The sequence below is a fragment of the Pseudophryne corroboree genome, chromosome 4, assembly GCF_028390025.1.
Source record: "Pseudophryne corroboree isolate aPseCor3 chromosome 4, aPseCor3.hap2, whole genome shotgun sequence".
Taxonomy (NCBI): Eukaryota; Metazoa; Chordata; class Amphibia; order Anura; family Myobatrachidae; genus Pseudophryne; species Pseudophryne corroboree.
This window is the reverse complement of record NC_086447.1, coordinates 524,348,013-524,365,566: the sequence shown is the minus strand read 5'-3', so window position 1 is coordinate 524,365,566 and position 17,554 is coordinate 524,348,013. Positions and strand designations below refer to the sequence as shown.

General features: G+C 39.2%; 1 protein-coding gene across 1 annotated transcript in view; it reads left to right on the top strand.

Moving 5' to 3' along the window:
• The window catches only part of TRDN (triadin), an 862,718-nt gene that overhangs the window by 832,325 nt on the left and 12,839 nt on the right, over positions 1-17,554 (top strand). The window contains exons 71-79 of the mRNA XM_063919338.1: positions 8,323-8,382; positions 10,334-10,381; positions 11,783-11,827; positions 11,927-11,971; positions 12,244-12,279; positions 13,002-13,046; positions 15,490-15,534; positions 16,254-16,334; positions 17,270-17,317. Coding sequence (XP_063775408.1) covers positions 8,323-8,382; positions 10,334-10,381; positions 11,783-11,827; positions 11,927-11,971; positions 12,244-12,279; positions 13,002-13,046; positions 15,490-15,534; positions 16,254-16,334; positions 17,270-17,317 — 453 coding nt within the window. The remainder of the gene's footprint in view (positions 1-8,322; positions 8,383-10,333; positions 10,382-11,782; positions 11,828-11,926; positions 11,972-12,243; positions 12,280-13,001; positions 13,047-15,489; positions 15,535-16,253; positions 16,335-17,269; positions 17,318-17,554) is intronic.

The window sequence follows — 17,554 nt, the reverse complement described above, 5'->3', positions numbered from 1 at the left end:
AGATAAACCCTTTGGCAAGGTTCTCTTTGATATATTCCTCCATTGAGTGGGTCTCTGGAAGCGACAATGGATACGTGCGTCACCGAGGTGGAGTCTTCCCTGGAATAAGATCATAGATCAATCCCACTCCCTGTGAGGGGGAAGAATATCTGCGGAGGACTTACTATATACATCAGTGAAGTCTCGGTATGGTGAAGGCGGAACATCTGAATACTTGGAAGAAGATGTGCAAACTGGAAGTACCTTTTGAAGACAGGTCTCTGAGCAGGAAGGACTCCATGCCAGGATATACGTAGTTCTCCAATCAATTTGAGGATTATGGAGATGAAGTCATGGAAGGCCTAGAACCACAGTATGCGTGGCTTTTGGAATAACCAGGAATGAGATCAGTTCGGAGTGAAGAGCTCCTACCTTCAGATGGATAGGCAGGGTCTTGAAGACAATGACTGCATTGGAAATGCTTCTGCCATCCACGGCAGTCAAGGGTAGGGACCACCCCTTAACGAATTCCTCAGTCATGAAGTTCCCAGCTGCTCCAGAGTCCAGCAGAGCAATGAGGTTCCTGAAGTACTGAGACACCTGAAGTGAAACTGGAAGATTACAATCACATGAAGATGGAGAGGAGTTCATTTCACATGAAGATGGAGAGGAGTTAATTACTCCTAGCTTGCCCTCTCCTTGACTGGCTAGGATTTGGAGTTTCCCTGACACTTTGGACAAGCGTTGATGACATGAGAAGGAGCAGCACAATATAGACACAGATGTTTGGATAGGCGTCTTCTACGCTCTGAGGGCGACAGACGAGAGTGATTAATCTGCATGGGCTCATCTGTGGGCGGAGATAGCTGATGAGGAAGAGTAGCAGTAGAAGTCTTAGGAAGTGTGGACCTTCCTCTCTCAATCGCCCTTTCGCAGAATTGGAGATCGACTTTGGTGCAGAGAGATATGAGCTCATCAAGTTTTGGAGGTAAGTCTCTAGTAGCAAGCTCATCCTTGATTCGATCGGATAACCCATGCCAGAAGGCTGCATAGAGAGCATCATCATTCCAGGAAAGTTCAGATGCTAGGATATGGAATTGTACCAGATATTGACTGACTGTCCGTGTCACCTGACGTAGCCGGAGGAGATCAGTGGAGGCAGATGTCACACATCCTGGTTCGTCAAAGATGCACCTGAAAGTTGCCACGAAATCCGCATATGAGGAGAGCAGGGCATCAGATTTCTCCCATAGAGGTGATGCCCAATCCAGGGCAGAGCCACTGAGGAGGGAGATGATGTAGGAAACCTTGGTGCAGTCAGTTGGGAAATTGCCAGGCTGTAACTCAAAGTGTATTTCACACTTATTTAGAAAACCACAACAGGCTTTAGGGGAACCATCAAACTTGGCTGGTGTCGGCAAATGGAGACGAGGAGTAGAAACGGGAATTGTGGGTGGGGTTACCACCAGAGGTACTGCAGTCGGAACACTAAATGCCCCTGAACCACGGAGGGTTACTTGGATTCCATCCAGCCAGATGGAAAAGTCCTGGAGATTGTGAATCACTTGACCCTGTGCAGCCTCCTGATGTTCCAAGTGTGCTGCAAGTTGTTGCATTGGGTTAATCGCTTGAGCCTGGTCACCGGCCAGATCCATAAGGTCAGTGCTTACTGTCACAACTGAGGGCTGATGCTGACCTGGGGAAGCCTCAGATGTAGGGGCTGACATGTAAGTGAACCGGGGAGGTAGTATTGGGTTCCTAGACATACAGGAGCTCTAGTACCATTTAACCCGAAGGCGTGACTACGACAACAAAGTTATAAAAAGGTAAAGTCAGTTATATTGAACACACAGCTTAAGACACCTTGGATATGCAAAATGTCACAGAAGATGTGTAGTAGTAAATTACAGTGCAGCTCCCAGAAGCGCAGGGGTAATTAGTGCTGTGGCTTGCAGAACAGAATATTACAGAGTCCTTGCCAGAACTGGAGATAGTAAGTTCGTATGCCACAGCTAACTGCTGATGAGAGGTATGAACTGGTACTGCCCAGCAGATGGAATACAGAGGCTGGAGCAACACAGATGCACAGAAGTAGATGGTACTTGGTAATTGCAGAGAGTGCCGGATGGAACCGGTATGAATGAGAGGTGTGCAGAACTCACCACTGTAGATTTAGAGTCCGATGGTGAGCATCGATGGACACTGTTGTTCAATGGTAGAATGATCACTGATGCAGGCGATATAGGAATACCGCTGATGACATTGAAATAAACTGAAGACATTGTGGAGCACTGCTAGCAGAATACCAGCAACTCAGGAGCACTGTGGAAATCTGGTAGGCTGTGGTAAGTACGCTGTGGAGTATGGAGAGTGGTGCTGCAGAAAGGAGAAGTTGAAAATGATACCAGGACACTGCTGGAGACTGGAAGCGAAGCAGGACCAACGTTGGAAGCAGGAAGCCAGTGTCTGATCGTAGAGAGTAATCAGGAGCATTGCTGGAACACTGCAGAAGTCAGGCTGCAACGCAGGATGGAAAAAGATGCAGGTCTCTTAGTGGAGTTGAATCACAGGAGCTGGAATACCTGGAGATACAAGCAGTAGAATCCACATGCAGGAGAGTCATGTGTATAGGTAAGACAACCAGAGCACTGACGATTATCCAGCCCAGGAGCAGGATATTTATACCAGCTGGGAAGCAGGCATTGGCTGGATAATTAGGTAAAGTACAGATACAGCGGGTAGGTTGTGAAATTACATGTTATTAGGAAAAACATGGCTGCGCCCATGTTTGCATTTGTAGGGAAAGTCTGTTTGTATATTCCATGTGGTAAACAGCAGTAATGGCGGTGGAGGCCGCAGAGGGCAGGAGACGCTATTCATTAAAACAGTGCAACTAAACTGTAAGGCTGCCATGACAGCGCTGCGGGATCACAGGGAAGAGACTTGAGGTAAAGATGTACAGTGCAGATGGAATCCCATTTTAGAACACCAGGCCAGACTCAGGAGACACGTGGAAGGTAAATTATGATGTCCAATAATCCGGATAGTGACAATATGTACATAGAGCAATATGTTAAATACCCATGTTCTTTATTTGTTTTAATATGATTATATTTTGTATTGTTATGATACACAAACTTGTAAAAGTTGTTTTTCATTTTAATATTTAAATATTTGAATAAATTATTTGTTACATACAATCCTCAGATTTAGGTCCTAATTCAGACCTGATCGCTGGGCTGCGTTTTCATACAGTGGGAAATCAGGTCTAAACTGCGCATGCGTATGCACTGCTATGTGCAGGGCCATCGCACAGGTACAAAGCGGATCGCTGCTCATCGATAGGTTTGTGCAAAGAATCCATTTGAACTGGCGTTCGAAAGGAGATTGACAGGAAGAAGCCATTTGTGGGTGGCAATTGACCGTTTTCTGTGAGTGTTTTGAAAAACGCAGGCGTGTCCAAGCATTTGCAGGGCATGTGTCTGACTTCAATGTTGGTCCTGAACAGGCTGAAGTGATCGCAGCGGCTGAGTAAGTCCTGGGCTACTCAGAGACTGCCATAGGCGTGCGCAGCTAATTTTATTAGGGGGTGCACCGCCAGACGGGCATGTCTAGCACTGCCTTTTGGGTGTGTCTAACACCCCCCAGGAACATGTCAAGCACTATATTACATTCTCTCAGTAAAATCACATGGCTTAATCTAATTTCTCCCTAGTTCCTAATAATACTGTACAAGTAGATATAATACACACCAGTGTAATAAAATGAAACATTATGCTGTGACCACCAGCCGGTACTGACCGTCTGCTACGGCATAACCCTGAGTTCTATTGCTTATGCTTCCCCAACCTATCCGTGACCCAGTGGCGGAACTAGGGAGTGGTGGGCCTAATTGCATATGCAATCCTCCTCACCCCACACACACCCCACCGCTTGCCTCCCCCCCTCTTCCAGCACCTACACCCTGATTTTGAGCAGGCCACTCTGAAAAGTACGGGAGATTTAAGGGGCCAAACATTTAAGTTTTACCATAACATAAGTTTAAAATTTACACATGTGCCCTCATAGCCACATTTGCCTCTGCCATTAGACCCCTTCTCTGCAGGACACGAGCATTTGTCACATACATCCCCATGCTCTCCAGCTACTGACAGTAGTGCCCCTTATTCACGTTATGCCACACAGAATGAGTCAAAATGCATATTCTGCCTCACAGTATGAGCCGAAATTCACGTTATGTCACACAGTATAAGCCACATTCATGTTACATCATGTTCCGCCACACAGCATGTGCATAAGGTAACTTATTACAAATTCACCACTGGTGGTATAGGTATGACAGCAAGGACAAAAATATTTTCAATGCTGATGTCATATCCATATTGTATTATTATCTTTGCACATTTTTCATGCGATCTCCAATACTGCATGTTTGATCACTGCAAAGAAAATTTATAGATTTGGCCATATGACTGTGGCTATGTCGATTCCAACCCCCCCCCCCCCCAAACACACACACACCTGTCACTTACGCTGATGTATGATGCTGTGCCGGTCCTCCTGCCGGGCACACAGTCCAGGATAAAAAGCCCCAACTGCTGCAACCTCTCCCAGAGACCCATTCTTCCCCAGCAAACCCCTCCCCAGCAACCCAGTCACCTGCTGGTGTGATGAATGGTGCCGCCGGCACATATGACCTGGCTGGCTGCAGCAGAACTGTCTGCTCTGCTGCCTGCAGACACCTGCCCTGCACCCCCCCCCCCCCTTTTCCCTCCTTCCCCCTTGGGCAGCTGGTAGAGGCGACTGGCTGATGCTGTAGATATAGATAGAATTTTTCCTGTTACCGGCCCTGGTCCCTGCCCTCCCCCAGAGGAATGCTGCCTGTGGTGTGGCGGCACATGAAGACTGAGTCTGTGAGTGCTGCGGTAGGAAAGCGCAGGTGGGTGGGAGGAAAGCGTGGGCAGACATCATCACGTCACATCGCAAGATAACTTCAGCCACCCCCGTGAGGCCGTCGACCAGTAAAGGGCACTCACTCAGCATCAGGGGCGGATTGGGATGGCAAACCAGCCTGGGAAATGTCTAGATGCATCCCTAACGGAGGCGGTGTCTTTTGAATGAGTGTAGTCTGTTGAGGGGGTGGGATAGTAACCTCGTCATAGAGCATGATTCTAAAACTTGGCCTTCCTTCCATCTTTTGCTGCAGTTGCGCTTGAAACACTTATGTTGCTGCTGCTACAAAGTCCTTCCCTGGTGTACATCCATGGGAATGTGCAAGGGTGAAAACCCCCACTGTCATTGTCTATAGATGCAGAAATCATACTTTATGGGTTATTAGACGCCACTATCGGTTGCACCACTGACATTTGCATCAGCCCTACGCTAGAAAAGGTAAAAACTGGCATATCAGGGATAAACAAAATGGAGTTGTAGCACTTTCTCCTAAGGGCTAAAACACACTACCCGGTTTTTGCCGGCCGGGAAAAAGCCAGACGGCTTTTTCCCGTGCCGGCATTGTAGTTAACAGTGTGAGGGCTAGGGTCCCTTCACACTGCACGGCCCCGGCCCGGCTGCCGGGTTGCAGCCGGGTCTCACCACTGGAAGGTCCGGCGGCCGCCGGGCCGTCTTTGCAGCCAGTGAACCGTGTGTGTGAAGGGGAGCTTTCACACACAACGGTTTTTTCTCAAGCCTGGTCTGATGCTGCGCATGCGCACAGCATTACACACGGCTCAAAGCCGTCCTGTGTGCGAGACTCTGCCGGTTTCTCCCGGATGGCAAAAAGCCGGACAAAGTTTGTCCGGATTTTTGCCATCCGGGAGAAACCGGCCAGTGTGTTACAGCCCTAATAGGCTTGTTTGCACATGATATGCCAGTTTTTACCTTTTCTGATGTACGTGTCACTTATACTAAGTAAACCATTAAGCTTTTTACATACTACTACAGTACTGTACCCGTGCCCACTATTTCGTTTGTTTTTGTGCCCCCCTCCCTACACTAAATGTCACCCCAGTACACACAGTGCCCCACATATTACAGTCCAGTACACACAGCCCCCTCCCTCATATTACCCCCCAGTTAACAAAGCCACCCACATGTTACAGTCCAACATACACAGCCCCTCATTACCCTCTTGTCCTCACAGTGCTCCAATATTAACCCCCCCCAAGTATACACAGTGCCCTGATATTAAAATCCAGTATACACAGTTCTACCATATTATCCACCAGTAAACACAGCCTCCCCCCATATTAAAATCCAGTGTATAGCTAGCACTCCATGGTACCTACCTTTCTTGGATTTTCTTATAGAGAGCAGCTGCAGAGAGGAAGTCAGGACAGCGTGGAGAAGGGGGGCAGGCAATACAGTGACAGGCAACCGGCAAGGAGCAGACAGAAGAGGGCTGGGCTGATACATGCAGCCCACTCTGAGCACCGTGATAGGCTTGCTGGTCCCTGGGGAGGGGGCCACTGGCCAGCCACTGTGAATGTGAAGGTGCCGTGGCTGCAGTGCCGGCTGAGTAGCATCATCATCAGTTTCCTAGCGGCACAGCTGTTGACAGATCAGCTGTACCGTTGGTTATTCCGCCCGGCAATTAGCTTCAGAGCATGTACCGAAGCTGTGAATGCTGCCCGATAGGAGCTAAGCTCCGTTCGCGGCAGCATGTGTCTGAGTGGTGAGCCCGCGCGGCGGTGAGAGTGGGGGATGGCTGAACACTGCCCAGCTTGGCCGACTGTCCCAGGATCCCGCCAGGCTAATCTGACCCTGCTCAGCATATTGTATTATCAGCAGGCGGCGGGTGCCGGGCGCAGCGGTGAGGGGAGGCACAGGAATTAGCTGCAAGCTGCCGCTGGGCTCCGATCACTGCTCAGCGATCACTGTGCAGCAGGCAGCAAGCATGGCATGTGGGGGGTGCCGGACATTAGAGGGTGCCTGTGCGCACCAGGCACCCCCCGTGCGCACGCCTATGGAGACTGCACAGAATCTGTTTGTACAGCTCTGCTACACATGTGTTTGCACATTTCAAAGCAAAAATACACTCCTCTATGGTCGGCGACTATGCAAACGTAGGATTGCAAAAATAACACCTAGCAAGCGAACCGGTCTGAATTAGGCCCTTAATTAAAAGTGTCTATTTTTACATGGACTATGCCATTTATATAATAAGATTTTTAAAATTAAGAAACACCAAAGAAAAAAAAAAGACAGAGTCTGTAGAAACAAAGAAAGGTTAAAACATGGTTTGAAAAATATATCATTGACTACATGGATAATGGGCAACATGTGTTAACGGTGAATACTGTGGTAATGCAGCAGATATTTATACATCCACTATGTATAGTCTTAGCAGCTTTACCAATAGTGCAGGACATGCCCACTGGTAGGTACAGTATAAGAAATGAAACAGGGCAAGGAGGGAATAGTTATATAGTGGGATATGATAAAAAGTATGAAAGCTTCATGTTGTAAGAAAACTGAGGGAAGCATGAGATACAGTATGAGATAGTCCTAGAGCACAGGTTCTCAAACTCGGTCCTCAGGACCCCACACAGTGCATGTTTTGCAGGTCTCCTCACAGAATTGCAAGTTAAATAATTAGCTCCACCTGTGGATCTTTTAAAATGTGTCAGGGAGTAATTAATACACCTGTGCACCTGCTGGGATACCTGCAAAACATGCACTGTGTGGGGTCCTGAGGACCGAGTTTGAGAACCCCTGTCCTAGAGCATCAAATGTGACAAATTGATACAGATTTTATATATCTTCACTACGTATTTTGAGTTTTAGGAGATTGAATGTAGGGTGTGCAGTGTTTGCATACACTTTAAACCATAAGATGGCTATTATGTTTTGGTATATGTAATTGGATATATGTGCTAAAAGAGAGCTGATGGTGGTCCAATGCTGTATCATTCAGAATAAATATGGATCATTAGAAAATGTAATTACTGCAATTGCATGTGGATTTAGTAAACTTTATGAATAAAGCAATAAAAAATGTTTAAGGTTACAAAAATTTATAAAGTGTAGTTGAGGAGGCAAGCAGGGATGGAGCAATTACCCATGTTTAGGTGATCTGTAAAAAAGGTAATTGTAATAATTCAGTAATTTGAAAAATTCTAGCTATTGTAACAAGTGCTTTTGAAAGACATTGTAGGTTACCAATTTAGCATTTATAGAAGCTAAGGATTGCTACTTATTCACTAGCAATTTTCAGTTTGTGACAGTATTCAAAAAGATGAAGAAACTTCAGAGCCAAAGATAGAGAAAAAAATATTTTATATAATCTAAAATGAAATCCTTTTTGTAGAAATTGTTCAATATGCACTGTCATTCAATCTTTAGCAAATTATTTTGCAGAGACACAAGTGAAAAAAGCTGAAGAACCAGCAAAAGAGAAGAAAGGTAAACATATGCAGTATTTTAACTTTCTTGAAATTTTTCAGGACAATTGACTCTAGCTCAAATTTATCTGGAACCGGTAATAGGGACTTTGGGCAGTAGATGGCATACACTGTTACAGCACAAATCTAAAAAGGGCAATTCTAATTAAAAACCATACTGACTCTATGTCAGACCTCCATTGCTACAGAAAGAGTTAATGGTGTATAACGATGATCAATAAAGTTCCTTGTTATTTGTGAGAGCTTGAACCCTGAAAAACAAATTGAATTGTAATTATTTTATAAATGAAACCTCCACTGTGGCACAATTATTGAGAGTCATTTGTTGTTAAGTAGTTATCTTATAGAAATCATACAACCTCTTCAATATTATAGACATTGTGATTGGTGTAAAAAAAAGCAATTTACTTTACTTATATGCTAATTAGAATAATTAAATGTAGTGACATATTGTAGCAATTACACAATTTATTTTTGACCTACACTCATGGCACATAGCATTTATACTAAAAGACAGATAGTCCATCACTCACTAGTTATCTCTTTTTTAGATTCTATACACTAGTGAAAAAACATGAGGAGCCAGCAGAAATAAAGACATGTAACCATATAAATGGGAAGCGATTAAAGTACTGATAGTTGGGATCCTGGCAGTCACAATGCAGATGCTGGAATTCTGACTAGCATTTAAATGGCACCGTCATAATACTGCTGCCATAGTCTATTCTCTGTGGGTGTCCATGACACCAATGTGGTAAGGGCAGTGAGCCACCGTGCACATAGTGTGGTGAGTGCAGAGAGCCCGCAACAGGGTTTCTATTGCTTGCCCCACTGGCATTACAACAGACAGGATCCCGCTGATAGGAACATGACAGCCGTGATCGAGTCCACCCGCATTGCATACTGATCCCATATAAGTATCTTATTTTGACTGGAGAAGAATGATAACCAACTATTAAATAAAATGTCATAATGATTGACACCCATTCATTGACAAATTTATTTACAGAAAAACGAGTGAAAAAACTTGAAGAACCAATAAAACCAAAAAAAGGTTAAACAAATTCATAAACTTACATGTCATGCGTAAAGTTAAGATTTAAGTTAAAACATTGATTCCTTAACAAAATATGTTACTAGGTCCTCTAATGCAGTTATGTTCTATTCTTTACAGTACTGCCTCTTGTTACAATATAGCTCCTCCTTTCCAAAATAGCCTTTGCTAATACAGAACATTTTCCTTCCATTATTATTTTTACCTATGCTTGTGAAGTTTATTTACATTTTTTGTTTATGTGCTATGCTCTATCCTGATCACCATTACTTCAGTTCCCTTTAATTAAACTTGTTTTTTTAGAGTACATTGACATAATAATATAATATATATTCAAGGACAAAAATCTTTTCAAATAACTTTGCCTAAGGTCTTACTCAAGACTTGTATAGCATATGGGTGCCATCTGGTTTGCCAAGCATAACCAATAATTTAACTAAGAAGCCTTTTGTGGAATGAAAGTTGATAAACACAATAAATATTTGCAATGATTCTGCACACTGTATGCTGATAGAAAAAAAGAGAAAACCATAGTCCAGTACACATTAAGAATGACCAATAGAACTTGTGCCAATGGCCTGGCTGTAGATTTGTAAGGAAGAAGTGTTCTCAAATATAAGTTAATCAGAGTTCCTTATGTTTAATCACAGAGGACGCAAACTGTGCATTCCCTTTACTTTCTCTAAACCGCTAATAACTGGCTACAAAATACATACAGCAATTTATTCCATTGTATGGGCTTTTTTGTCTTAATAAGTTTAAATATTGGATCGTTATGATACATTACCTTTTAACAGATTTTTTTCCTTTCAGTTTAATATCTAAAAAATGTAAATGAATGTACTGATTTTAACATACATTCCTCAAATTTTATTAACATTATCTATTTCAAATTTAGAAAAACCAGAGAAAAAGCAAGAAAAAGAGTCTTTAGAAAAAAAGAAAGGTAAAAACATAGTTTGAAAAATTCATCATTGGCTAAATGGATAATGGGCTATATGTGTTAATGGTAAATACTGTAATAATAAAGCAGATACTTATAGATTCACTATTTATAGTCCTAGCAGCTTTACCATTAGTGTAGGACATGCCCACTGGGGGGTATGAGAAAATAAACTGGGCAAGGAGGGAATCGTCATTTAGTGGAATATGAGAAAAAGTAAGGAAAATTGATGTTGTAAGAAGACTGAGAGGAGCATGGATAGGTACAAATTGGATAGTTCTTGAGCATAATATGTGACAAATTTATATAGATTGTATTACTGTAGCTGTATTATTGTCAACATACGATAGCTTCACTACCTAATGAAATTGTAAAATATTAAAAGAAGGTTGTACAGTGTTTCAATACACTTTAAACCATAAGATAGCTATTATGTTTTGGGATCTGTAATTGGAGATATGTGCTGAAAGAGAGCTAATGGTGGTCTAATACTCTACCATTCAGAATAAATATGGAGCATACCAAATGCAATTACTGAAAAGCATGTGGATTTAGTAAATTTTAGGAATACAGAAATAAAAGATGTTTAAGTAAAAATACTGTAAATTGATAAAGTGTAGTTGAGTAGGTAAGAATAGATAAATCCATTATCTATGTTAAAATCATGTGTGAAAAGGGTAATTGTGATAATTTCAATAATTTAAAACATTCTAGCTATTGTACCAAGTGCTACTGAGAGACATTGTAATAATTTGTAAGAATTTAATCTAGCATTTATAGAAGCTGTGGATTGGCAATTATTCACAAGCAATATTCATTTTGTGACACTATTCAAAAAAATTAAGAAACTTCAGAGCCAAATATAGTGTTTCAGGACAATTGACTCTAGCTCAAATTTATCTGGAACCAGTGATAAGGACTTTGGGTAGTAGATGGCTTAATTTGTTGCAGCACAAATCTAAAAAGGGCAACTCTAATTTGAAAACCATACTGACTATGTCAGACCTCCATTGCTACAGATTATTCAATGAGGTATAAAGATGATCAATAAAGTTCCTTGTTATTTTTGAGAGCTTGGACCCTGAGAAACAAATTGAATTGTAATTATTTTATAAATGAAATCTCAACTATGACACTATTATTGATAGGGATTTGTTGTTACATAGTTATCTTATAGAAATCATACAACCTCTTCACTATTATAGACATTGATTGTGATTGGTGTAGAAAAAAAGCTATTTTCTTGACTGATATGTTAATTTGAGCATATGCTTATAATAATTAATTATAGTGACCCATTGAAGCCAATACAGCACTTATTTTTGAGCAAAACTCATGGCACATAGCATTTATGCTAAAAGGCAGATACAGTAATCCATCCCTCACTAGTCATCTCTTTTTTAGATACACCAGTGAAAAAACATGAGGAGGTAGCAGAACTAAAGTCAGGTAACCATAAAAGGATCTAATCTAGATGAGAAAAAAACAATACTATTAACTAAAATGTTATGATTCTTGAGGCCCAATCATTGGCAAATTTATTTTCAGAAAAACAAGTGAATAAACTTGAAGAACCAACAAAACCAAAGAAAGGTAATCTAATTCTTCATAACCTTACATATCATGCTTATGGTAGAAAAATTAAAATTGTGAAGATTTAAGTTAAAAACTTTGATTCCTTAAGATAAATATATCACCAGGTCCTTTAATGCAATTATGTGTTATTCTTTACAGAGGTGCCTCTTGTTACAATATAGCCCCTCCTTTACAAAATAGCCTTTATTAATAAAGATCATTTTTCTCCCATGATTCATTTCACCTGTTTCATGATGATTGACACCCATTCATTGACAATTTTTTTAAAGTGAAAAAACTTGAAGAATCAACAAAACCAAAGAAAGGTAACCAAATGCATTACCTTACATGTCATGCTTAAAGTTAAGATTTAAGTTAGAAACATTGATTCCTTAAAATAAATATGTAATCAGGTCCTCCAATGTATTTATATTTTATTCTTTACAGTACTCCCTCTTTTTACAATAGAACACCTCCTTTACAAAATAGCATTTGCTAATTCAGAACATTTTTCTCCCTTGACTATTTTTACCTGTGCTAGTGAAATTTATTTTAAGTTTTTTGTTTATGTGCTATGCTCTATCTTGAACACCATTTTTTCAGTTCCCTCCAATTACACTTGGTGTTTTAGAGGACATTAAAATAGATGCACTATACAATAAATAGTCAAGGACAAAAATCTTTTTATATAACTTAGACTAAGGTCTTCCTCAAGACTTGCACAGCAAGACTTGATTGGAGTAGAAAAAAAGTAATTTTCTTGACTGATATTCTGATCTGAGCATATACTTACTACATTGTATTCATAACACCATTTATTTTTTAGCTATACTCATGGCACATAGCATTTATGATAAAAGGCAGATAGATAATCACTCACTAGTCATCTCTTTTTTTAGATACGCTAGTGCAAAAACATGAGGAGGCAGCAGAACTAAAGACAGATAACCATATAAAGTATCTTATCGTGAAGATAAAGAATGATATCCAACTATTACCTAGAATGTTATGATGTTTGAGACCTACTCATTGACAAATTTATTTTCAGAAAAACAAGTGAAAAAACTTGAAGAACCAACAAAACCAAAGAAAGGTAACTGAATTCATAACCTTACATATCAGGCTAATAGTAGAAAAAGTCAAATTGTGAAGATTTAAGTTGAAAACTTTGATTCCTTAAAATAAATTTATCAACAGGTCCTTTAATGCAATTATGTGGTATTCTTTACAAAGTTGACTCTTGTTACAATATAGCCCCTCCTTTACAAAATAGCCTTTGCTAATAAAGAACATTTATCTCACATGATTAATTTCACCTGTACTAGTTAAGTTTATTCAAGTTTTTTGTTTATGTGCTATGCTCTATCCTGATCACCATTACTTCTGTTCTCTCCAACTAAACTTGGTGTTTCAGAGGACATTTACATAGATACATAACACAATATATAGACATGTACAAACATTTTTCAAATGACTTGGACTAAGGTCTTCCTCAAGACTTGCACAGCATATGGGTACCATATGGTTAGCTGAGATTAGGCAATCATTTAACTAAAAAAGCTTTTTTGTGGAATGAAAATTCATAAACACAATAAATATTTGAGTAAATATTTGCAAATGATTCTGCATACTGTATGCTGAGAGAAAAATGTGAAAATTGTAGTCCAGTACACATTAAGAATAACCAGCAGAACATGTCCAAATGGCCTTGCTGTAGATTAAATAGGAAGAAGTGGTATCAAATATAAGATAGACAGAGGGGGTCTTTCCAACCTCATTGCACGCTACAGTTTTTCGCAGCACAGCGATCAGGTCACTACTGCGCATGCATATGCACCGCAATGCACAGGCATGTCGTACAGGTACAAAGTGGATCGTTGCTGTGCGATGGATTTAATGAAGAATCCATTTGCACAGCCGATCACAAGGAGATTGACAGGAAGAGGGCATTTGTGGGTGTCAACTGACTATTTTCTGGTCGTGTTTGGAAAAATGCAGGCGTATCCAAGCATTTGCAGGGTGGGTGTCTAATGTCAATTCCGGGACTGGACAGGCTGAAGTGATCGCAAGGGCTGAGTAAGTTCTGAGCTACTCAGAAACTGCACAAACTATTTTTGTAATGCTCGGCTGCACATACGACTGCATCCTTGCACTGCAAATATACTCTCTCCAGTGAGAGGCGACTATGCGTTTGCACGCTGCAAAAAGTAGCTAGCGAGTGATCAACTCAGAATAACCCCGAGTTGCTTATGTTAAATCAAACAGTCTGCAAACTGTGCAGTCCCTTTACTTTCTTTCTACAGCTAATTATGTACTACACAATACATACAGAAATTTCATTGAGTTGATGGTATTTTTTGTGTTAATATGATTATATTTTGGATTGTTATGATGCATAACCTTTTAAAAGATTTTTTTCTTTTCAGTTTAATTTCTAAATATATAAATGTACTGATTATAAAATGCATTCCACAGATTTCATCAACATTATCTATTTTTGAAAGGGCTATGCCATTATAATTTTCAAATGTAGAAACACCAGAGAAAAAGCAAGAAAAAGAGACTGTAGAAACAAAGAAAGATAAAAACATAGATAGTTTGAAAATATGCATCATTGGCTAAATGGATAATGGGCTACATGTGTTAATAGTGAATTCTGTGGTAATACAGGAGATACTTAAAGATCCAATATGTATAATCAAAACAGTTTTACCATTAGTGTAGGACAAGTCCACTGGGGGGCAAAGAAAAATAAAACTGGGCAGGTACGGAATAGTCATTTAGTTGTACATGAGAAATGGCACAGAAGTTTCATGTTGTAAGAAGACTGAGAAGAGCATGGATAGGGACATATAACATAGTCAAGAGCATCATATGTTACAAATTGATATAGATTTTTATTACTGTTGCTGTATTGTTCTCTACATATAATATCTTCACTACCTATTTTGAGTTTTAAAAAGTTGAAAGAAGGGTGTGCAGTGTTTGAATACACTTTAAACTATAAGAATGACTGTTATGTTTTGGTATATGTAATTAGACATATGTGCTTAAAGAGATCTGATGGTGGTCCAAAACTGTACCATTCAGAATAAATATGGAACATTCCAAATTCAATTACTGCAATGTACAGTATGTGGATTTAGTATACTTTATGAATAAAGCAATGAAAAATGTTTAAGGTTTCATAAACTGATAAAGTGTAGTTGAGGAGACAAGCAGAGATGGAGCCATTATCTATACTGTGATGACCAGTAAAAAGGCATTTGTGATAATTCAGTCATTTGAAACATTCTAGATATTGTAAAAAGTGCTTTTGAGAGACATTTTAGGTTATCAACCTAGCATTTATAGAAGCTGTGGATTGCCACTTATTCACTAGCAATTTTCATTTCGTGACAGTATTCAAAAATATGAAGAAACTTCAGAGCCAAAGATAGAGAAAAAAAATATTTTATTTAACCTAAAATGAAATCCTTTTTGTAGAAAATTTTCAATATGCACTGTCACTCAATTGTTAACAATTTCTTTTGCAGAGACACAAGTGAAAAAAGCTGAAGAACCAGCAAAAGAGAAGAAAGGTAAACATATGCAGTATTTTAACTTTCCTGAAGTGTTTCAGTACAATTTACTCTAGCTCAAATTTATCTGGAACCAGTGATAGGGACTTTGGGCCGTAGATGGCTTTCACTGTTACAGCACAAATCTAAAAAGCGCAATTCTAATTAAAAACCATACTGACTCTCTGTCAGACCTCCATTGCTACAGGTGAGTCAATGAGGTATAAAGATGATCAATAAAGTTCCTTATTATTTGTGAGAGCTTGGACACTGTGAAACAAATTTAAATAGTAATTATTTTATAAATGAAATCTCCACTATGGCACTATCATTGAGAGGGATTTGTTGTTAAGTAGTTATCTTATAGAAATCATAAAACCTCTTCACTATTATTTTCATTGATTGTGATTGGTGTAGAAAAAAGCTATTTTCTAGACTGATATACTAATTTGAGCATATGCTTATAATAATTAATTATAGTGACCCATTGAAGCCGATACAGCACTTCTTTTTCACCTAAACTCATGGCACATAGCATTTATGCTAAAAGACAGATAGTCCATCACTCACTAGTCATCTCTTTTTTTAGACTTACTAGTGAAAAAACATGAGGAGCCAGCAGAACTAAAGACTGGTAACCATATAAAGTATCTTATCTAGATGAGAGAAAACAATACCCTACTATTAACTAAAATATTATGATGCTTGAGGCCCACTCATTGACAAATTTTTGTTTTCAGAAAAACAAGTGAAAAAACTTGAAGAACCAACAAAACCAAAGAAAGGTAACCTAATTCATAACCTTACATGTCATGCTTATGGTAGAAAAATTCAAATTGTGAAGAATTAAGTCAAAAACTTTGATTCATTAAAATAAATATATCACCATGTCCTTTAATGCGATTATGTGTTATTCTTTACAGTAGTGCCTCTTGTTAAAATATAGCCCCTTCTTTACAAAATAGCCTTTGCTAATTAAGAACATTTTCCTCACGTGATTAATTTCACCTGTACTAGTGAAGTTTATTCAAGTTTTTGTTTATGTGCTATGCTCTATCCTGATCACCATTACTTCTGTTCTCTCCAATTAAACTTGGTATTACAGAGGACATTGACATAGATGCATAATACAATATATAGTCAAGGATAAAAATATTTTCATCTGACTTGGACTAAGGTCTTCCTCAATACTTTCACAGTATATGGGGGCCATCTGGTTTGCCAAGATTAGGCAATCATTTAACTAAAAATTCTCTATTGTAGACTTTAAATTCATAAACACAATAAATATTTTAGTAAATATTTGCAAATGATTCTCCTTACTGTATGCTGAGAGAAATAATTGGAAAATAAAATCATAGTCCATTACACATTAAGAATAACCAGTAGAATTTGCCCAAATAACCCGGCTGTAGAATCTTTAGGAAGAAGTAGTCTCAAATATAAGATGGACAGAGTTGGCTATGTTTAATCAAAGAGGCTGTAAAGTGTGCAGTCCCTTTACTTTCTTTCTACAGCTAATAATAGACTACACAATACATACAGAAATTTGATTGATTTGATTTTCTTTGTTTGTCTTAAAATGATTATATTTTGGATTGTTATGATACATAACATTTTAACAGATTTTTTTCCTTTCGGTTTAATATCTAAATATATAAATAAACTGATTTTATAATACATTCCTGAGATTTCCTCAACATTATCTATTTTGCATGATCTATGCCAGTTATATAATAATATTTTTCAAATTTAGAAACACCAGAGAAAAAGCAAGAAAAAGAGTCTGTAGAAACAAAGAAAGGTAAAAACATAGTTTGAAAAAGTACATCATTGGCTTAATGGATAATGGGCTACACGCATTAATGGTGAATACTGTGGTAATACAGGAGATACTTAAATATCCAATATGTATAATCGAAACAGGTTTACCATTAGTGTAGGACATGCCTACTGGGGGCTATGAAAAATAAAACTGGGCAGGTAGTGAATAGTCGTTTAGTTGTACATGAGAAAAGGTACAGACATTTCATGTTGTAAG